Genomic DNA, 21,685 nt, shown 5'->3' with positions numbered 1-21,685 from the left:
CCAAAGTGTCACCGCAGCAACACAGCGCGAGTTCCCTTGAAAGGGAACTGTAACAGTGTATCTTAAAAGGTAACACGATGTGTAACCTTGCTCTCATTTGAAATGTGTCCCCACATTTAGTCCTTGAATTTGAGGGTATTGGACCTGGAAGTCCTTGAAAGGTCCTTGAATTTGAAGTTAACTTAGGTGTGGGAACCCTGGTCCTAAAAGTCGCTTGTCATTTGCTTGAATTGTTCTCAACTTTGTTGGGTAGCTGAACACGCACTTCCTGTCGCCAACGCTCACTCGTTTCATCAGAAATCGTCAAGCTTCCATTAAACTGAATGAGATTGTGTTGCTTCGCCATTGCTTGTCGCTGACGGTGTGCACGCAACTTTACACACATACAGAGTATTAAGATAATAAATATAATATTTAATTTGAGTCTTGTTTTTTAAAGATTTTTTTTTAAAGTCAAGTAAGTTTATGCCTAAAACATGTAAAAATATCTCCCTGTGTGATAAGAAAAGTTACATTAATTTAATAAACGTAATTCAACTTCATTTTTCTTACTCCATTTAAAGGGGGCATATCATGAAAATCTGATTTTTTTCCAAATTTAAGTGCTATAATTTGGTCCAAGTGCTTCTATTAACTTAGAAAATGTGTAAAAGATCAACTCAATAACTTAGTTTTGGTAAACCATTCTCTGCAAGCACGTACAAAAACAGGTCATTGAAATCTGGCTCTCCTTGTGATGTCAGAAGGGGTTAATACTGCCCCTTAATCTGCACTATCCAACCACGGTTCTGCCATTTAGCTCAGAAATTAGCTCATTAGCATTTTAAAGGTCACACCCCAAAACGGCACATTTTTGCTCACATCTACAAAGTGGAAATTTTAACATGTTACATACTCTGGGGACACCAAAGATTTATTTGACATTTTTTAAAAAAACTTGTGAAATGTCCCCTTTAAAAGCATGCAAATTACAGTGCAATGTGTATACAGCTCTTGCTCATTTCTTTTTAGTCATTGTGTTTATATTTTAAACACAAATAAATGAGCACACATCAGTTTTTCTGGATGCATCATTACTATGTTGCCATCCTGAAATCCTTGTATTAGATCTTGAGCGCGTGTGGTTAGACTTTAACTCAGCTGATAAATATTTACTTGGCTTGCAAAATGTCCTACCATGATGTTGGCGTACATGAGTGTTGTTTTTATTCAGCCTTTGAACAGATGACTTCAGCTTACCAAACCTCTGATTTCGTTTATTATCAGTGGTTACATGACAGTCAGAGTCTCACTTCACTTGTTAAGAAATGATACAGAAACATTAATCTATTTATTGTGTTTTTAAAGCACGTACAGTCATACATGATGAAACCCTCTAGATGAGGGTAGTTTTGTATATATGTGTGTGATTAGGTTCGTGAAGGGTCTACCACACGTCCCATAAAGACCACACAGCCTGTGCGATGTTCATAGATGAGAAAGAGGAACGGCCGGTCCACAACGAAACGTGTCTGTGTTGATAAAGGCATAAAGCCGACGTGTGTCATTGCTGCCGCTTCGGTACCCTCTTCATTAACTGTGATAGTGCCCTGGTGCTTAAACTGAGAGAGAGAGGGGGGGGGGGGGGGTAATGTAAGGTCAAAGAGTGTTTTGTTATAGATTCATTGACTGTAGGTAACCTAATGTAGTCTAAACTAGAAAAATGCCCAATGTTGTAATCCCAATCTTAAAAATAAAGTTGCTTCATGATGCCATAGAAGACGCATTTTTGGTTGAATAGATCCATAAAGATCCTATAACATCTGGAAAAAAGCTCACAAAGTGGAAAAAAGGTTCTTTAGATTATTAAAATATATAAGAAATGGTTCTAAGAACCTTTACCAGAATGGTTCTTTGAGGAACCACAAATGGTTCTTCTATGGCATTGCTATGAAGAACCTTTAATGCACCTTTATTTTTAAGAGTGTACGATACATTTGTTTGGCTAATGTCATTTCTTCCCTTACCCAGTTAATGTTGACTTTCTCTGAGGTCATGGGGGAAAAGTCGCTCTTCTCAGTAAACAGATCTGTCAGACCCATTTCCTTCAAGTGTTCGATAAGATCATAGCCCTGCTCCAGTTTAAATCGAGGGAACACCACCTCACGGGTCCTACAGGAGAGACAAAAAACAGATCAATAAGATTGGTTTGATTTCTCGAACACATTGTTTTCTATGAGTATACGCACACCAGCGCCGCCAGGTGGCGCCTGTCTGCGCCGCCCAGCTGTGACTCAGGAAGTTGCTCAAATCCCTGTCACGCCACACAGCGCCACTCACATTAAATAACATCATATTTGTCCCAAATCATTAACGGTTAGCATTGGCTGCTAACGTATATTTTGCATTTTGAAGTAGACGCTATCTGACGAAGCTCGCGCTATTTAATGTGCACTTACGGTTTACGATACCTCCGAGTTGTCCTAGACGCGACGTGGCGTGACGCTGAGCTGCGCGGCCGGTGTGCGATCCCCTTAAGAATGGGGCTTTGTTAGTGCTGTTCATTAATTTTAGTAACTTTTTTGACATTTGGATATAAAGTGTTTCAATACAAGAATATATGGTGTAAAAACGTCTGAGTGCATGGTTGCAATTTCATCTTGGTTCGGTTCGCATTTACAAGGCAATATTTCCAAACGAACCAGGATTCCTCTCAAATTGTCCATCAGGATGGACAGACAGTAGCTTTACTGGATTATTGGGTGGCTTTTTTGGTGACTGTGGTTTTATAACCTCATTATTTTAAACAAGAATGAAAACTTAGGCGGGACAACATTCTTACCATATACCTATTGTGGAGAAGAGCAATTAGAAGGCATTTTTTAAGGAACAGGTGCGCTTCCCTAATGAAAAATCCAGCTAAGACCAGCACAGTCTGGTAGCTCGTTTAAGGTGGCAGTAGCTGTTTTGGGCTGGTCCTCACAGCTTGGCAAAGCTGGTCAAGCTGGTAGTTCAGCTGGTCTTCTAGCCTGACCAGCTAAGTCCTGCTAGACCAGCTTAAAAAGTGACCAAAACACAGCTAGACCAGCTTGCTACACCAGCAATACCAGCTACCAAGCTGGGAGACCAGCTAAAACCAGCTCACCAGCTTATGCTGGTCTTAGCTGGATTTTACAGTAGGGTTTGGTTTTGAATGGCGTTGATGTGCTCACCAGAATTTCGTCACCAAAGAGCTATCAGGTATGCTCATGGATATTAAAGCAATAAGATTGTCTGTTGATTGATCTGTTGGGTCAGATTGCTTTCACACTTTTATCGAACTCCAGAGTTTGTTTGCAATCGAGCCAAGACCACCTCATTCCGGTGGTCTCGGGGCAGTTGTTTTGGTGCGGATCCGAGCGCAATTGCTGTGTTCATATGCCTAAATGAACCAAAACAAGGGAGAAACGCACCAGGTTGCGAAACAAAGGCTTAGTTCTGAAAACACCCCTAATCCTTAAACCTGAGTTTCATAGGAAGATTGTTCCAGGACACTGATCTAAAGCAACATAATCTCACAAAGTTCCGTGGTATGGTCACGGAGTATTTTGCAAATTTTCCGTGTCATTATCACGGTTCTCCGCATTTTTCCGTGTCTGTACCACTGACTTTCTTTTCTGTGTCAGGTTCATGTATTGGTTACTCAATTCATTTTCCTATTTTTAAACCATTTTCGCGTGGGTTTAAGATTAGATTTGGGGTTAACTCTTGGTTTATAGTATTTTTTTCTGGACTTTTAAACAATTGTCGCCTGACGTTAGGGTTAGAGTTGGGTTTGGGTTAGGATGCCATTTTATGTTACAGAAAGTCATTCTAACCCCAAACCCACATGAAAATGGTAAGAAAATAGGAAAAACAATTAAGTAACCAATATGTGAAACTGAAACAGAAAAGAAAGGCCGTGGTACATACACAGAAAAAGGCAGAGGTCCGTGACAATGACACGGATAAATGAGCAAAATATTCCGTGACTATAACACGGAAATTCGTGAGATCAGGTTGTCTAAAAACATGCCCAGTTTTAATCATGGGACGAACTTTACAAAGTTGGTGTTTTACCTGTTGGTCATGTTGTTAAGCCACTTGTTGATCAGGGTTGGAGAGATCTCCTGCTCCAAAGATCTCATCCCTGATAGTTTTTGAGGAACGGCGATGAGCATGCTGATGTTTCCGGCGTAAGGCAGCTGCAGTACATCACAGTTCAGCTCGTGGTCGGCCGCTGCCAGGTAACTGCCTTTGTTCTGCATCATGGGAACTCGCACCTGCGTTTTCTCGTTGACTCGGAAGTTACGGTAGTGCGTCAGTTCCTTCGGAAACTTCTGCTCCCATGTACCTGCATTTGATTTTGAGTGAAAAAAAAGAATCACTGTGAGATACTTCTGAGTTCCATGTAGTATATAATGATTTCTGGTATTGGAACCTAAATCTATGCATGAGGTGAATCTGGAAACGTTCTTGTCAATAAAGAGAAACACATTTCCATGCTGGTTAAGGTTAAAGTTTCTATTTGCTCAAGGATATTTAGTTTAATTAAACACAATCTGGTGTTACTCATTTGGTCTTAGCTTACTAGTCACTAGAACTGGTCAGAATGAATTCACCTTTGAAGTAGAGGTAGTTCAGTAGCATCACCACCATATTGGGGTCTACGCTCTTCAGTGGCTCCTTTATCAAACCTTTGGTGATCTTCTGAATGCGTTGGTTCGCCTTCACCAAAAAAGCAGGGTCGGAAAAGTCCACGGACTGCGGCTCAGCGTAGTAGTAAGTCTTTACATCCCCGCGAAACCCATCTTGTAATTGCACGTTTCTTTTCACGTACAGGTCGTTGACCGAACGTAAGGTGTAACCGAAATTTCGTCTGAATAGTCTGTGCGTCAGCTTGCGGAAAAGCTTATGCACAGTCGTGTTGTCGTAGTGAGCGCTGGCGTTGACAAATTCTTCAAATCCAAGAGTTTGGAAAAGCTGTTCGTGACCAGTAGGACCAACGCCTAGAGCCATCATTCCCATTGCTATCGAGATTCCGACCGGAGCCAACAGGATGTTGTCTGTCTGGTTGAGTCGATTACGAAGTTTCCGATAAAGCCTACACCCAAAGCGGCCGTTGACCACGTTGATGCGCTGCAGCCGTGTCCGCCCCTGAAATAGCCGTAGGAGACGCTCCCGTCGTATTTTCGGGTCGGTGGGTTCTGAGAAGGGGTCAAGATGAGGGGCGGGGGTGGAGATCTCATCTATTGCATCACCTTCACTGTAGTCATCTTCGCCCAGGATCTTATCAAAGTCAATGTAGTCTTCTTCATCGAGTCCTTCCAGCGGCAGGTCATTGGTGACCGTGTTCTCACGGTGGAAGTCCAAGGGTATGGACTCTATGTCTGTAGTCCCCTCACCTGGAGAATGTCCACGGGCGTCCACCGACGTTTTGTCATTAAAGTGTGAACTGAGATCTTTTATCCCAGCATAAGCAGGGGTGCTCAGAAGAGAGGCTACAAATATGACTGGAATGACCCACATCCTAGGAAATTGTGGAAAGGACAAGCTGAAATTTTATTTTAGTTATAAAGAAGTACTTTTTTGTATTAAATTAAACACGCATTGCTTGTACAATCTATCTTTTATGAATCAACAGCGATATGAAATCTCTAAGTTGTTTTAATGGTAAAACAAAGAGCTTACCTGCTCTCTCTCTCTTTCTGAAATCTCTGTTTGTGTGTATGAACTGTTGGTTTGTGAATATAATCTTCAACTGGACTTTGTAGTGGGTATTCACTGATCAAACAGAACCGAGTTCAAACAGTCCTCCTCATCTGACTGATTTAACCCTTGAAATACAGCAGCACACATCTGTTGTGTACTAAGAAAAATACATATTTGAGTTTTTTAATGTTGTGTTTAAAGGTAAAGTGGTTATGTGTCATTCTTTGCAGTTAACTCGTCGATTGCCCCCCATTAAAGAAGCGAAACCTCGCCTACAGAAGCTCTTCAGAGATTTTTGGCTGTACTCTGTGGTCATGGGTTTTGCTGTGGAAGGCTCTGGTAAACAAATCAAATCGACAGTATCACAGTAACTGAACATTTGAGCAAATACTCATTGTCTGTGTGTGTGTGTTTTAGGTCTTTGGCCTGAAGAATGGTATGAAGGAGTTTGTGAAATTGCAACGAAATCTCCACTGCTCACATTTCCCAGCGGTGAGCCGCTGCGTTCAGAACTCCAATATAACTCTGCACTGAAGAACGACACTGTTACACCGGTAACCAAAACAGAAAATGCACGGTATACCTGTATATATTGTACTGTATATATGGTTTGCTTACTTTAAATATCTGTTATAAAGGCGGAGTTGAGCGAACTACGCGGTACTATCATCAATTTGTTGGATCCGTCACCTGAGGCCGCTGCCCTTATAAATAAACTTGACTTTGCCATGTCTACATATCTGCTGTCTGTTTACAGACTTGAATACATGAGGTTAGAGATGCTCGCAGCACCCTGCTTTGTCCCTTCTGTCCTTTCTGTCTGTAAATTATAGTCATTAAAATGATTCTGTGTTTAATTTATACTATCTGTGGGTTGTTTCTGTGCTCTCTCTCTCTCTCTCTCTCAGGATGTTGCACTCAAATGATGCTGACCGTTTCCAAGTGATGTTCAGATATTTTGAGGACAAAGCCATCCAGAAAGACAAGTCAGGTTAGAAAACAAGCAGATTTGAATACGGTTCAAATTAATGATGAAAAGAGGGTGCCTCACAACACTTATAAACTATATATCTTTTGAAAGCTCTAAGAGTGTAGATTTAATTTATCATCACGATTTTGGTAAAGGAATGACATAGTGAATGCCATTTTCTAAAATGCCACGGGTCCACAGGTACCCTGTTCTAAACCTAAACAATCTTGACAAACTATATATCATTTAAAAGCTCTAAGAGTTTAGTTTTCATATTGCATCACCATTTTGGAAGAATTATGACATTGTGAGAGTCAGTTTCTAAAAGGTCACTGCCCACAGTAAGGCCAAATTAGTTTTTACATATTTATAACACTAACACCCTAAAAAACCATGACAACCTATATATTACTGGAAAGCTTTCAGAATGTAGTTGTCATGTTTCAAGGTCGTCTGATGATAGAAGTGATGTAGTGACAGTTTTTGTTACATGACCCCTCCCCATAGGAATGCATATTAATTATTATTTATTCATTACGCTATATCCTATTATAAATCTTCAAAAATGTTGACAAACTATATATTGCTGGAAAGCTCGAAGAATGTAGTTTGCATAATTATTAATGCAAAAAGGTTTCAAAATATGAAGTGACAGTAATTTATTAATTTGTGACAAGAGTAGGCAGCAAACCGTTGACACCTAGTGGCCATTGTTGGTAAAACCACTAAAAGTGTGACACCTCATTATTTTATTTTTTTTACTTGAAATTTGGATCACAACAACTTGAGACTTGTGGCTTCATGTTTACATTATTAGTTTTGTAAAACATTTACATTTTTATAATTTTATTTATAAAATTAATATGTTATTGCATTATTTTTATTTCTTAAAATAAATTTAAACTGCTATAACAGTTGTTTTTAATAATTTTTTTATTTAATATTTTCACCCACAGACACTTCTGTTAGACACCTTTAATTTTCTTCTTTAAAACAAGACCAAGATTTGTGTATACAAACAAGCCCTACTAATAGACCTGCTAAGACCACCTTAGAGAAATATTTTGCATTAAAAAAGTGTTCCTTATGAATTTTAATGTTAATCTGTAATACCGCGATTATCCAATCTTACCCAGTCTAGCCAATCTTACAAAAAAAAACCTGAAGCAAAAAAGTTATTAACTAATTTTAAACTCTGTGTATGTTTTGATAATCGTTCTGAATATTATCTCTAACAAAATTGCAAAAAATGCAATTATTTCAGCTTTTTGCTAAAAATTTTATTGAAAAAATATAGATAGGAGGAAACGTTTTTTTTCCCTGTTTGTTTATTATTTGTTTGAAAGCTCTGTTCTTTTATTTTAAATATTTATATGTTTATATATTTTTAGAAAAAAAAATTGGAAGGCATTTTGTGAAACTTTTGTGAAAATTTCAAAACAGTAGTGTGTTTCTCTCCTCACATAGGTATGATGCAGTGTGTGATATGTGTCGGTGACAAAGTCTTTGATGTTTTTCTGCAGATGATGGCTGATAAGGTCAGTAGAATTCAGTATTTTCAATATTTCATTGTGTGATTAATGATAATCTATTATTGATAATCGTACCACTCACTGTTTCAGCCCAAGACCAAAGAGCATGAGGAGGAGCTAGAGCGACATGCTCAGTTCCTATTGGTCAACTTTAATCACACCCACAAGAGGATCCGCAGAGTTGCCGACAAATATCTCTCGGGACTCGCCGAAACGTAAGTGTCTCAATGATTCGCTCGGACTCGTTCTAAAACACCAGCATAGTAAAGTTTTTCATGTGAAAGCTATTTTTAAATAAACCATTTGAAATCCAACCAACAGACCAGCTTGACCAGGTTGGGAAACCTGCTGAGCCCAGTAAACCTGTTTTATACTTGACTTAAACTTGAGAGCATTAGTTCTTAGTGTAGCGACCTATTAACATCAGACTTTAAACAAGCTTATATCCATTTCTCCTTTAGGTTTCCTCACCTCCTTTGGAGTGGAAAAGTTTTAAGGACCATGTTGGATATCCTACAGACTCTGTCTCTCTCTCTTAGCGCTGTAAGTCCAACACAAGGCTCCATGGCGTTGGTCTCCACCTGAGTTGATGTCAGGTGACGCACAAAGTCTTGACGTGGGAATATCCGATCTCTCCGCTTACATTGCGGAAGCGAATGCATGTATTTGATTAATATGCAATTTATTTCCACATATGAATGAGGCCAGAAACCAATTTGAGAATATCGAAATCTATGCGCTTTTTTCCTGCTTACACGTTCGTGGGTCATATCCTTTATGAGGGAATAAAATCTGAATTGAGTCACTTAAAATGTGCAATGTAAATGCGGGACAAGAGAACACACATGACCGATGTTACACACACATTCTCACGTTAACTAATCCAACTAACTAATCCACCCTTTTCCCTGCTGCAGGACATCCACAAAGATCAGCCGTATTACGACATTCCCGGTACTCCTTACAGAATAACAGTCCCGGACACACATGAGGCCAGAGAGGTGAGACACACAACTGAAATAAACATGAGTTATACATTTCCTTAATGTGAGATAAACAGGACTGAGTGTTGTGTTTGTTATGTAGAGCATCGTGAAAGATTTTGCTGCCCGCTGTGGAGAGATCTTAAAGGAGGCTATGAAATGGGCCGCTTCAGTCACCAAGTCCCATCTTCAGGTGAGCACTACACACTAGAGGTCCTCTCTGGTCCAAAGTAATGTACCCGACCCAAAATGACCCATTGAATCATTTTTTACTCGAATCCGAGGTGCATAAATATATTATTTTAAATAAAGACCCGACCATTAAAAAACATCATGGTCATTCAGAATCATGGTATATATTAAAGTTCAGTATTATTAATGTACTATAGTAAACTATCTAAGGGACTGCAAGTGAAAATGTCTGTTTCTCTTTCTTTCATAGGAGTATCTGAATAAACATCACAATTGGATGTCGGGTTTATCTCAGCACACCGGTCTGGCGATGGCCACAGAAAGTATTTTGAGTTTTGCGGGATACAACCGTCAAAGTACGACGCTAGGGGTGAGAAAACACTTGTTACTGCCCATAAACACTTGTCAAATACTCATAATGACAGACTGATGTACTCTTAATGATAGATGATAACTGAGATGCTTTGTGAGGTTTTTGGCCAGATTAAGGTAAGATGGGGTGTATAATGGATCAAAACCAATCAATCGATCATTAAAAGTTGTTGGTGGTTCAAATAATTGATTGATTCATAAAAAAGTAAATCAATTAAATAATAGTAATTAATACTAAAATAATAGATGTTCAGATCAAATTAATAAAAGGGATAGTTCGCCTAAAAATGAAAATTCTTGTCTTCTTTTACTCACTCTCACACTACAGCGGCTGGTGTGAATGCCACATAAGAGTACACTTTTACTGTGGGTTCACACTAGACGTGAGTTCAACGATTTGCGCGAGTAGATTACATACAAAGTCAATGCAAAGACGCGATCAGGCGCGTCCTCGCATGGGCGATGCGAATGACACGATATGGGTGGCGCTTTTGTCACGAAAACTAGCGCTATTCGCCTCAAACGCGTCTTCGCCCATGTTAAAAATATTCAACTTAAGCAAAAAAATTGCATGACACGAAGTTAAATCCCGCGAGTTATCTAGAGCGTTTAACGCGATGCCCCGTGTTTGGTGTGTACGTAGCATTATGCTGCATACACACAAGCCGCGGTAGAGGCGTCAAGCACGAGTGATTTCAATGTTAAGTCAATTTAAAGTTGCGTTTACGCACGTCTGGAGGTCTCGCAGCACGAATGAGGCGTTTAGCACGGCGCACTAGACGCGAATCTGCCTCATTTACGTGCCTAGTTTGCGCGAATGGCGCAAATTAAGAATTGCCTCAGGAAATGTTGAAAAATCTGAACTTCTGCAAAAATGCGCCACGTTAACCACTCAGGAGCTTGCCCTAGTAGTGACGTGATTATAGGAAGCGAGCAGAAACGCGAATTTCCGCTTGAATTTCTCGATGACTACAATTTCACGCGTGGCTTTCACGCACAAATGAAGCAAGTACACTCAAGATGTTCAAGCGTCCAGCTACGCGCGGTAGACACGAATTAGATGCCTCAAATACTTTTGGTTTGAATCCACAGTTACTGTGGGTTCATACAAGACGCGAATAAATTTCGCTATTCGCACGTAGTTGAATGCTTGAACATTTTGGGGTAACTCGCTTCATTCGCACATTTACTTTTCGCACATGAAATTAAAAATGTTTGGCATAAGCTAGCTTGTAATTGAGTAAACTTATCAGATTGTCCGACCTCCTCACTCACTTTCTTCCAAGCAAGAACCTTTGTATTCCTGTTTCTATAAAAGTAGATGTGTTATACAGCTCAGAGTGTCCACATACAACGATGATTTTGTCCTCCATTTTTGTTTTGTATTTCTGCCTGTGCTCGCTATGTCGTAATCACGTCACTACTAGAGCAAGCTCCTTGAAACACCCAATTTGTGCGAATCATGTTGTTCTCGCCGTTCATCCGTGTGAGTCATGCCGCATCTTTGCATTGACTTATCATGTAAATCACTCACGCTTAAAGGATTAGTCCATTTTCTTGGAAGAGAAGTCCAGATGGTTTGCTCACCACCATGTCATCCGGGGTGTTGATGTCTTTCTTTGTTCGGTCGAGGGGAGATTGTGTTTTTTGGGGAAAACATTCCAGGATTTTTCTAGTTTTGATGGACTTTGGTGGAGCCCAGCATTTGATGCTTAACTCAACACGTAACAGTTTTTTTCAACGGAGTTTCAAGGGACTATAAACGGTCCCAGACGAGGCGTGGGGGTCTTGTCTGGCGGAACGATTGTCATTTTTGATAATAAAAATACCAAATATGCACTTTTAAAGCACAACTTCTCGTCATGTAGATCAGGTCGTGATGCGCCAGCTGACCCCACGCAATACGTCATGACGTCAAGAGGTCACAGAGGACGAATGCGAAACTCCGCCCCAGTGTTTACAAGCGTCTTGAAAGAGGAGCGTTCCTACATTGTTGTATGTGAAATGATACTAATTAATGTCTTTGTGGCAGTTTATTGTTTAAAATGGTCAATATGTAACACGTGACCTCCCTACGTCACTACGCATTTACGTTAGGTCGCGCTGGACCGGACCTAGACGAAAAGTTGTGGTTTAAAGGTGCATGTTTTTTATTTTTCTTGTCGAGAATGACAATCGTTTCGCTAGATAAGACCCTTATGCCTCGTTTGGGATCGTTTATAGACCTTTGAAACTCCGTTGAAAAAAATGTTGAGTTAAGTATTAAATGTTGGGCTCTATTAAAGTCCATTAAAATAAGAAAAATCCTGCAATGTTTTCCTCAAAAAACATAATTTCTTCTCGACTGAACAAAGAAAGACATCAACATTTTGGGTGACATGGTGGTGAGTGGATTGTCTGGATTTTTCTTTTGAGAAAGTGGACTAATGCTTTAATACTTCATTCGCTTCTGTTGTGAATGCACCATTACTCTCACCAAGCAGAGGCCTCATTGACTTCCATAGTATTCCTTTTTCCTACTATGGAGGTCAATGGGACTTCTGATCGGTTTGGTTACAAACATAATTTAAAATATCTTCCTTTTAAAAACTTAAAACACTTTTTTATGCATTAACTCTTAACGCTTCTTTAACGGTGTTATGCTTATTCTTCTCCATATTTATTTATACGTCTTTTATTTACTTAAAGTCTGTAGAGCATTTTCATTTTATTCATTTATTTTGCTTTCAATGTAATTTTGATGTGTGTGTGTGTGTTTTGTACTGTGTCACATCTAACCTGCTGTAAGCTCATCTCTGTGTGTGCCTGATTGGTTGGTCATGGTTTGTTGGGCGTGGCCTGCTCTGTGTTACTCCCCCTTCCTCCCAGACAGCTTTTCCTCAGGTTGGTATACTGATGCTCTTGTCCTGTATCACAGCATTCATTCATTCTGTCTGTAACTCACTCATCATTTATAAACAAATGAGATGTTTCAGACACTGATTAAGTTTGTGTGGTTCTCAGGTGACCCAGCTGACTGAACGCCCCACCTGTGTGAAGAAAGATTATTCTAACTTCATGGCATCTCTAAACTTGAGGAACCGCTACACAGGAGAAGTACCACTTCATACAGATGCTTTATTTTGTAAATCTCAAATCTGGCTTATATGTTATGCAAAATGTATGTATGTGTGTGTGAATAGGTAGCAGGGATGGTGCAGTTTGCTCAGGCCACCCACAGCGAGTCCAACCTCAGTAAGCTGTTGATCTCTCAGATGAGTGATGCTCTCGAAACCAAAAACCTGGAAGTTTTCACACAGAACATGTTTAAAATGACAGCGCTGCTGATCAGCACTAAAGGTACCACACACAAATCTGCAGAGAACATCAGTTAAAAATCGGATGACGACCATAATCTCATTGCTCTTCTCAGACTGGGATCTTCAGTTACTCCATCATCTGTGTTGGTCTCCTCTGAAGATGTTTGTGGAGCAGGGGATGGAGACGGCCATCGCCTGCTGGGAATGGCTGCTCGCTGCGTGCGGTGGGATGGAAGTGCAGGTGACTCTTCAGACGTACGATTGAAAATCACGCGTGATGTAAAACACATCGCTCACGCTGGTGTATATGTGTGTGTAGTTTATGCGTGAGATGGCAGGGGCGTGGCAGATGAGCGTAGAGATGAAGATGGGTTTATTCTCGGAGATGGAGCCGGAGGCGGATCCTTTAGCTGCATCAGAGGAGCGTCAGCCTTTGCCCCGCCCTCCTGATGTCACTCCTCATTCACTCTGGATTGAGGTCTGAATCACTTTAATCTTTATTTTGATCTCGATACTCAATTTTTACTCTTTCTGTAGTTTGTTATTCTGTATATTGTTTTAGTACTATTTCTGTAAACTGTTACCTAGTACAGTTCATTAATTTTAAATCGGTTGTGGCTTGTGGTTTACCCTAAAATCATTTAAAGTCTTGTCAATGCATCCTTCACATCAGTGCTTGTGTGTATTCGTGTGTAGTTTTTAGTGCAAAGATTTGAAATCGCCAAGTACAGCAGTGCAGATCAGGTGGAGATTTTCATCAGTCTCCTGCAGAGGGCGCTGTCTGTTAGTGTTGGTGGACCTAAGAGCTGTTTGAACCGTCATGTTGCTGCCATAGGACCTCGATTCAGGTGATTTATCAAACACATTACAAATCCTGCTGTGAATGTTTTACAGCTTTATAGGAGAAATCACTTTTTTGTTACTTGTGTTTACATATAAGCCAGGGAACACACATACTAATAAAAATGGATGCCTTGTAATGCATTGTAAGTTGCTTTGGATAAAAGCATCTTATAAATGCATAAATGTAAAATATATAGAGACAAGTGTGTGTATGTGTGTGTGTGTGTGTATGTGTGTGTGTGTGTGTGTGTGTGTGTGTGTGTGTGTGTGTGTGTGTGTGTGTGTGTGTGTGTGTGTGTGTGTGTGTGTGTGTGTGTGTGTGTGTGTGTGTGTGTGTGTACAGGTTTTTATACATTGTGGGGTCCAATTTATTTTTTTCAATTCAATTTTATTTATATACACTGCAAAAAATGATTTTCAAGAAAAAAATTCTTAGTATTTTTGTCTTGTTTTCAGTAAAAATATCTAAAAATTCTTAAATTAAGATGCTTTTTCTTGATGAGCAAAATGACCCAAGAGAATAAGTCTAGTTTTTAGACCAAAAATATCAAATTTAAGCGATTTTGTGCATAAAACAAGCAAAAATATCTGCCAATGGGGTAAGCAAAAAAACCCTGCTTGTTTTATGCACAACATCACTTAACAAGAGATAATTTATTCTTGTCAGTTGACAAAAACTCCAAGGGGGAAAAAATAAAACATTTAGAGGAAAAAGTCCTTAAGAGAGAGCCAGACATAGCTGATTCTGTAGATACTATACTACATATATGATACTATTTTTTACAATTTTATGGGAGTTAAAACACTTTAAAAAATGTCCCCACGTTTTTTCTGTCCCCAGAGGGGACATAAAATGTATCTGTCACTTTTGCATGAGTTTTCAGTTTTTTTTATATATTGTTTTGTTGTAAAATGGTCACATGACATGCAGATTAAACAAATAAAAGAAACAGTATATAATTTTGTTGAAATATTTATTTAGTTTTTTATTTTATAATTATTAATTTACATTTGTGACCCTGATATTTGTAGCAATAACCAAAAATACTATACATTGTATGGGTTTCTTTTATGCCAAAAATCATTAGGATAAAGATCATGTTTCGTGAAGATATTTTGTAACTTTTCTACCTTAAATATATCAAAACTTCATTTTTGTGAATGAATGTAGTTGCTAAAGACTTTATTTGGACAACAATTTTTAAAGGCGGCTTTCTCAATATTTAATTTTTTTTCAGATTCCAGATTTTCAAATAGTTGTTTCTCAACCAAATATTGTCCTATCCTAACCATACATAAATGAAAAGAATATTTGAAGAGTTTGGTTCCAAAACGCAATAAATCCATTTTGACTAATTTCGGTAAAAACATGTTTTCTATACCTAGAAAGTGACAAGATCAAAACCACTATTTTCTGTTACAAACTTTCACATAGCATCTTAAGGTTATAAAAACATAAAAAATTCTAATCCATAATTTGATTTTCAAAGATTTATTATAAAAACTAATTATTTTTTCCACAAAATGGAATCTAGGATTCCGTTAAGTCAACACGCTGCCATCATTGTTTACAATGTGTGGAATGGAGCACTGTGATTTGTTGAGTGGATTTATTGCATTCTGCAGAAAAGGAGGAATGGCGTTTATTGCGTTGTTGGAAAAAAGGGAGAAAAGATGACAGAATAACACTGCGGATATTGTATTTTGCATAAAATTAAGAATTTACTTTTAAATACTAACCTGATACAATACTGATTTTGGCAGTAATTTATTTTTTTTAAATGGCGTTTATTGCGTTTTCAACCAAATTCTTCATTTATTTAACTTTTAGATGATGTCTAAATCTCAATTTCAAAAAATTTATCCTTACGAGTGGTTTTGTGGTCCAGGGTCAAAATTTATGATTTTATTGTAATTGTTTATCATCAACTGCTGCAATTCCCCCACAAACCACTAGGGGCTCACTACCCTCAGTTTGGGAAACCCTGGGTTAGACAGTGGCAGCCGGTACAAAACAAAATATGTGTTCGGGGTCTCATGTGTGGCTTGTCGTCATGTCAAAATATGTGCCTGCTGCATACGCGTGGAAAGGGTTTGTGATAAAAGCGACGCTCATGTCTTGCAAGACACTAAACTCATGACATGACGCGCAATGTGCATAGGTTGACATGACGCATGGAACACACATTTTGACATGACGATCCACACACATGATGATGTTTTGACGTGTTTCGCATTTGTGCCTCCTCTGAAAAGAAGTTATGAGTCGCCACTGGGGTTAGGAGATAAAATCTACAGTTTGTGAAGTTTGTAAAATCTACACAACGTGTGTGTGTGTGTGTTTGTGTGTGTTGTTCAGACTCCTGACTCTCGGTCTGACTCTCCTTCATGCTGATGTCGTGACTAACGCCACCGTTCGTAACGTCCTCCGAGAGAAAATCTACTCAACAGCATTTGATTATTTCAGGTATGCAAGCACTAACAACTGTCAAATATTAATAGATGAAATTTAATATATAGTTTCTCATGTAATGTGTGTGTTTGTGTGTCAGTGTGGCTCCGCGGTTCCCCACTCAGCCAGAGAAACGTTTGCGTGAGGACATCAGCATTATTGTTAAGTTCTATGCATGTCTGCTGTCTGATAAGAAATATCTCACTGCTGCACAACTCGTGCCACAAGGTAACAAACCTCTTCACTGAACAATTGTATGTGTTAAATAGTTATGTATGTGATGGTAATGATGCGTTTTATGTCAGATCCTCAGGATGTGTCTGTGAACAGTTTGTCTGTGATGGCCGTGACCGACTCCAGAAGCAGTTTGGATGCTGCCGTGGGCTCCAGACAGCAGGCTACACAGGGCTGGATCAACACGTACCCACTGTCCAGCGGAGTCTCAACACTCTCCAAAAAATCTGGTTATTATACATGTTGGAATTTCTCTTCATTGTTTATAACAGACGTGTCATTCTGGGCTGTATACAGTGAGCAAGACTTTCAGACAATACCCCTGCTGAAAAAAAAACAGCATATACCAGCATCATTTTCATGCTGGTCCATATGCTGGTCTTGCTGGTATGACCAGCATGGGATGCTGGTGCTGGTATGCTGATGACCACCAGCTAAACCAGCACCAAACCAGCATGGACCAGCATGGGCATTATGCTGGTGGGCACCAGCAAACCAGCACCAAAACACAACATATGCTGGTTTTTCCAGCAGGGACCTGCGTTTCCATTGCAGACTTGCCATTTGGCAAATAATAACTTTGTCATTATTTTCTAAATGTTGACAAAAGAATATTTCGAAATGACGCCATTTTCATTAACCGATGAATTGTGACTGAAAATTAACTTGCGGTAAGTTATTCCAAACATCACATCAACTGATGTTTGTATGTTTACTAATTTTACATCCACCGCACTAGGCATTATTTTTAACCGAAGGAGAGGTAAGAGTATTATCCAAAAAATAAATAAAAAAAGGCCAAGGAAAACCTCTTATACTTAAGAGCGGCAATGTATAAGTGTTTCTTGGAGGTAATAGTACATGATTTTAAATAAAAAAAGATATAGGAGTGTTATCCAAACCTTATTGGCAAGGAAATAACCTCTAATACTTGGGATCAGTAATCATCTTCAAATAATAATAATGTGACTTAATTGCATCAGGTGACCTAAAAATGCGAAATAAACCGTTTCCATTGCAGTTGCATTATGCGAGCGTAAAAACTTTTTTGCGTTATATGTTAGCATTGGCCATATTTTTATTTCGCAATATCAATTCGCACAATTTTAAAGGGTAATGGAAACGCAGATTGTGATATTAAATGATCTCTCTTACTGTAGGTTTGTCGAAGAAGACTAACAGAGGAACACAGCTACATAAGTACTTTATGAAACGCAGAACACTTCTTCTGGCCCTGCTGGTGAGGATGTAGTAAATATACAAGTCTACAGTACATGTAACTGACCTTTTAGAGTCACATGATAATGTTTCGCTTCCTCTCAATGTCTAAACTAGGCAATAAATGTTGACTGACATTAGCAGTAAGAACTAATTATTATATGAGCAATGCCAACGTTATGGGTGTGACATTTGCAGTCAAAAAAGTCACAAACCAGAAGCAATAATACCCTACAAATGGAGAAGGGACGTCTATGCAAATAAAATTTAAGATTAATACAATTTTTATATGCGTATTTATGAGGAAGAAACAGCATTATATCTGTGAACCAGTGGCGGCCGGTGACTTCTTTTTCCGAGGGCGCACGATGCGAAGTTCGTCACAACATGTATGTAGCCCATCGTGTGTGGTCGTAATTTCAAAATATGTGTTTGGCTTATCAAGTGAACCTATGTGCATCACGTGTCTTGTCAAAAAAAGTGCCTGCTGCAGATGCGTCTAAAGGATTTATGATAAAAGTGACGCTCGCGTTTGCCAGATACTCACATAATCTCATGCGTAATCAGAGTTTACTGTTAAAGGACTAGTAAATTTTCTTATAAAAAAATCCAGATAATTTACTCACCACCATGTAATCCAAAATGTTGATGTCTTTCTTTGTACAGTCGAGAAGAAATTATGTTTTTTAAGGAAAACATTCCAGGATTTTTCTCATTTTAATGGACTTTAATGGACCCCAACACTTATTAGTTTTAATGCAGTTTAAAATTGCAGTTTCAAAGGACTCTAAACAATTCCAAACGAGGCATAAAAATATGAAGAGTTTCGTTGTAAAACGAGATAAATCCATTTTTTAACATTTTTGTCAAAACATGTTTATTATTATGTTATTATTTTGTTTTATGGTGCTACTTAGCTGTACTTTTTAAGTTATGAAGGTTTAAATCAAAACAAACCAACTGCAGTTGCATTGAAATGAATTGGAATGCACAACCAAAAAACGAGATTTCTGAACAATTAAAAAAACGGTGGTTATCTCGTTTTGCAACGAAGCTCTTCATATGCACTTTTAAACCACAACTTTTTGTATTTTTTTGGCCCTGTGACACGCCAGCGCGACCTCACATTATTGAGTAATGACGTGGGAAGGTCAAGACCCTTATGCCTCGTTTGAGATCGTTTAAAGTCCTTTGAAATGGCAATTTTGAACTGCATTAGAACATTAAAAAGTGTTGGGGTCCATTAAAGTCCATTAAAGTGAGAAAAGTCCTGGAATGTTTTCCACAAAAAACATAATTTCTTCTCGACTGAACAAGGAAGGACATCGGGATTTTGGATGAAATGGTGGTGAGTAAATTATCTGGATTTTTTTAAAGAAAATAGACTAATCCTTTAAGGGAGTGTCTTGTGTGTATTTTGTGAACGTGAGCGCCTCTTTTATCATAAAAAAACACGTGGTGCACATGGTTCACGCAACAAACACATATTTTGAAAACACGAGCAACACACATGACACTCCGAACACATATTTTGAAGAAAGAAGAGAAGTCACAAGCCGTCACTGATGTGAACAATCTGAAATTTGCACTTACTAAACTAGAGAAAACAATACAAAAAATGCTTTAACAGAGACTTTGCATGAGTATTTAAACCAGCATATCAAGATCTAAGATAATAGTATGGTTAAAAACATTGGGTAAAAACTTTACCATTCATCTTAAATTTGACATTTGCATGTTATTGCCCATATGATCCTATTAATCTTGTCTGGTACGGGACAAATGATTTAAGCAAAGTATTATTCATACAGATGTGTTGTTTTATTGAATTTTGTTTGGTCTGTAGGCGAGTGAGGTGGAGCGTTTGACAACCTGGTACAGTCCACTGGGCGGTCAGGAGCTTCAGATATCTGCTGAACAATCTGTGGAAACCAGCATCGCTAACTGGAGATCGAAATACATCAGTCTGACAGAGAAACAGTGGAAGGACAATGTGAATCTGGCCTGGAGCATCGCACCCTATCTCGCCCTGCAATTACCAGCCAGGTGTCTCTGTCTGTCTATGTTTATCTCTGTGTGTTTGTGTCTTTAGATGTTCAAATAACACATGATGTCCTGGTTTAAAGATTCAAGAACACAGAAGCCATTTTTTCAGAAGTGACCCGTTTGGTTCGTCTTGATCCTGGAGCGGTCAGCGACATTCCTGAGGCTGTGAAGGTAAAAACCCAGAAATTATTACATCAAAAAATTACATTTAACTCATAGTCCTTTAATTGAGCGAGAGTAAAATGAGGTTGTGCGGTAATGTATGATCATCTGTTGGGAATTCGCTAAAAGATGTACTTTTATATTTAAATGTTTTTGGATAAATGACTGGGTACAAGACAGTTTAAAGTATTATCTATTACATCCTTATTTGTGACCCTGGACTAGTCAAAACTAGTCATGAGGGTCAATTTTTATACAGCTTTCCATTGATGTATGGTTTGTTAGGATAGGGCGATATTTGGCTGAGATACTACCATTTGAAAATCTGGAATCCGAGGGTGCAAAAAATCGAAATATTGAAAAAATCACCTTTAAAGTCGTTCAGATGAAGTCTTTAGCAACTACCCTGCAAAAAATGATTTTCAAGAAAAAATGTTTATATTATTTTTGTCTTGTTTTCAGTAAAATATCTAAAAATTCTTAAATTAAGATGTTTTTTCTTGATGAGCAAAACGACCCAAGAAAATAAGTCTAGTTTTTAGACCAAAAATATCTAAATATTTAAGTGATTTTGTGCATAAAACTAGCAAACAAATCTGCCAATGGGGTAAGCAAAAAATCTTGAAAAATTTTCTTAAACACCAAATTCAAGAAAAATGTAAGATTTTTGGCTGATTTTTTTTGCTTGTTTTATGCCCAAATCACTTAAATTTTATATTTTTGGTCTAGAAACTAGACTTATTTTCTTGGGTCGTTTTGCTCAAACATCTTAATTTAAGAATGTTTACATATTTTTACTAAAAACAAGACAAAAATACTAAGAATTTTTTTTCTTGAAAATCATTTTTTGCAGTGTACATCCACTCACTAATATACAGTTTTTATATATTTCCGGTAAGAAAATTACAGTATATCTTCATTTAACATAATCTTTACGTAACATTCTAATGATTTTTGGCATATTTTTTTTTATTTTGACCTATATAATGTATTTTTGGCTATTACTACAAATATACCCATGCTACTTAAAGGGATATTTCACCCAAAAATGTAAATAATGTTGTTAATGACTCACCCTCATGTCGTTTAAACCTGTAAGTCCTCCGTTCATCTTTGAAAACACAGTTTAAGATGTTTTATATTTAGTCCGAGAGCTTTCTGACCCTCCATTGAAAATCTATGTAGGGTATACTGTCCATGTCCAGAAAGGTAATTAAAACATCATCAAAATAGTCCAAGTGACATCAGTGGGTCAGTTGGAATTTGTTGAAGCATTGAAAATACATTTTGGTCAAAAAATTACAACTTTATTCAGCATTGTCTTCTCTCCCGTGTCTGTTGCGAATGCGCGTGCACAGTGACGCTGCCGACATACGACGCTGCTGACGTGTTATCCTCAGACATGTTTGTGAAGTTTTTTTGTTTTTCAAACGTATAGCGTGCGTCTCCCTCAGGCTGTAAACGAAGCAAAAAAAAGCTGGGGCGCACCATATAACACGTCAGCCGCGTCGTACGTCAGCAGCTTCACTGCAATCTCGTTCACGCGGTTCACAACAAATGCGTAGAAAAGACAATTTGTTATTTTTGGACCAAAATGCTTCAACAAATTCTAACTGACCCACTGATGTAACATAGACTACTTTGATGATGTTTTTACCGTACGTAGATTTTCA

The 21,685-nt window shown here is 38.4% G+C and overlaps 2 protein-coding genes and 1 long non-coding RNA gene across 5 annotated transcripts in view; 1 reads left to right on the top strand and 2 right to left on the bottom strand.

The window, feature by feature from the left end:
- The window catches only part of pi4kab (phosphatidylinositol 4-kinase, catalytic, alpha b), a 48,005-nt gene that overhangs the window by 18,087 nt on the left and 8,233 nt on the right, over window positions 1-21,685 (top strand). Inside the window, exons 20-42 of one of the 3 annotated variants that reach the window (XM_055167390.2) lie at window positions 5,940-6,048; window positions 6,127-6,263; window positions 6,348-6,481; window positions 6,618-6,700; window positions 8,147-8,217; window positions 8,302-8,426; window positions 8,673-8,754; window positions 9,129-9,212; window positions 9,298-9,387; window positions 9,637-9,756; window positions 9,834-9,875; window positions 12,627-12,641; window positions 12,762-12,854; window positions 12,941-13,097; window positions 13,171-13,298; window positions 13,377-13,535; window positions 13,754-13,905; window positions 16,260-16,367; window positions 16,453-16,580; window positions 16,658-16,816; window positions 17,747-17,826; window positions 19,651-19,850; window positions 19,931-20,021. In XM_055167390.2, coding sequence (XP_055023365.2) covers window positions 5,940-6,048; window positions 6,127-6,263; window positions 6,348-6,481; window positions 6,618-6,700; window positions 8,147-8,217; window positions 8,302-8,426; window positions 8,673-8,754; window positions 9,129-9,212; window positions 9,298-9,387; window positions 9,637-9,756; window positions 9,834-9,875; window positions 12,627-12,641; window positions 12,762-12,854; window positions 12,941-13,097; window positions 13,171-13,298; window positions 13,377-13,535; window positions 13,754-13,905; window positions 16,260-16,367; window positions 16,453-16,580; window positions 16,658-16,816; window positions 17,747-17,826; window positions 19,651-19,850; window positions 19,931-20,021 — 2,547 coding nt within the window. The remainder of the gene's footprint in view (window positions 1-5,939; window positions 6,049-6,126; window positions 6,264-6,347; window positions 6,482-6,617; window positions 6,701-8,146; window positions 8,218-8,301; window positions 8,427-8,672; window positions 8,755-9,128; window positions 9,213-9,297; window positions 9,388-9,636; window positions 9,757-9,833; window positions 9,876-12,626; window positions 12,642-12,761; window positions 12,855-12,940; window positions 13,098-13,170; window positions 13,299-13,376; window positions 13,536-13,753; window positions 13,906-16,259; window positions 16,368-16,452; window positions 16,581-16,657; window positions 16,817-17,746; window positions 17,827-19,650; window positions 19,851-19,930; window positions 20,022-21,685) is intronic. The other 2 variants (XM_055167391.2, XM_055167392.2) reach the window with 2 other exon arrangements.
- Window positions 1,312-5,816, bottom strand: serpind1 (serpin peptidase inhibitor, clade D (heparin cofactor), member 1). Its single transcript, XM_055167393.2, has 5 exons — window positions 5,689-5,816; window positions 4,620-5,527; window positions 4,078-4,351; window positions 2,007-2,151; window positions 1,312-1,601 (listed from the first exon to the last, which is right to left on the bottom strand). The coding sequence occupies exons 2-5, from the start codon at window positions 5,524-5,526 to the stop codon at window positions 1,410-1,412; spliced, it is 1,518 nt and encodes a 505-aa protein (XP_055023368.2). The 5' UTR covers window position 5,527; window positions 5,689-5,816; the 3' UTR covers window positions 1,312-1,409.
- On the bottom strand, window positions 2,681-3,328 carry LOC141363986 (uncharacterized). The gene is made up of 2 exons (XR_012369725.1): window positions 3,192-3,328; window positions 2,681-2,828 (listed from the first exon to the last, which is right to left on the bottom strand). It is a non-coding gene; the product is annotated as an uncharacterized lncRNA (long non-coding RNA).

The sequence above is a fragment of the Misgurnus anguillicaudatus genome, chromosome 5 (assembly GCF_027580225.2).
Source record: "Misgurnus anguillicaudatus chromosome 5, ASM2758022v2, whole genome shotgun sequence".
Taxonomy (NCBI): Eukaryota; Metazoa; Chordata; class Actinopteri; order Cypriniformes; family Cobitidae; genus Misgurnus; species Misgurnus anguillicaudatus.
The sequence above is the reverse complement of the archived record's forward strand: the minus strand, read 5'-3'. Positions and strand labels throughout refer to the sequence as shown.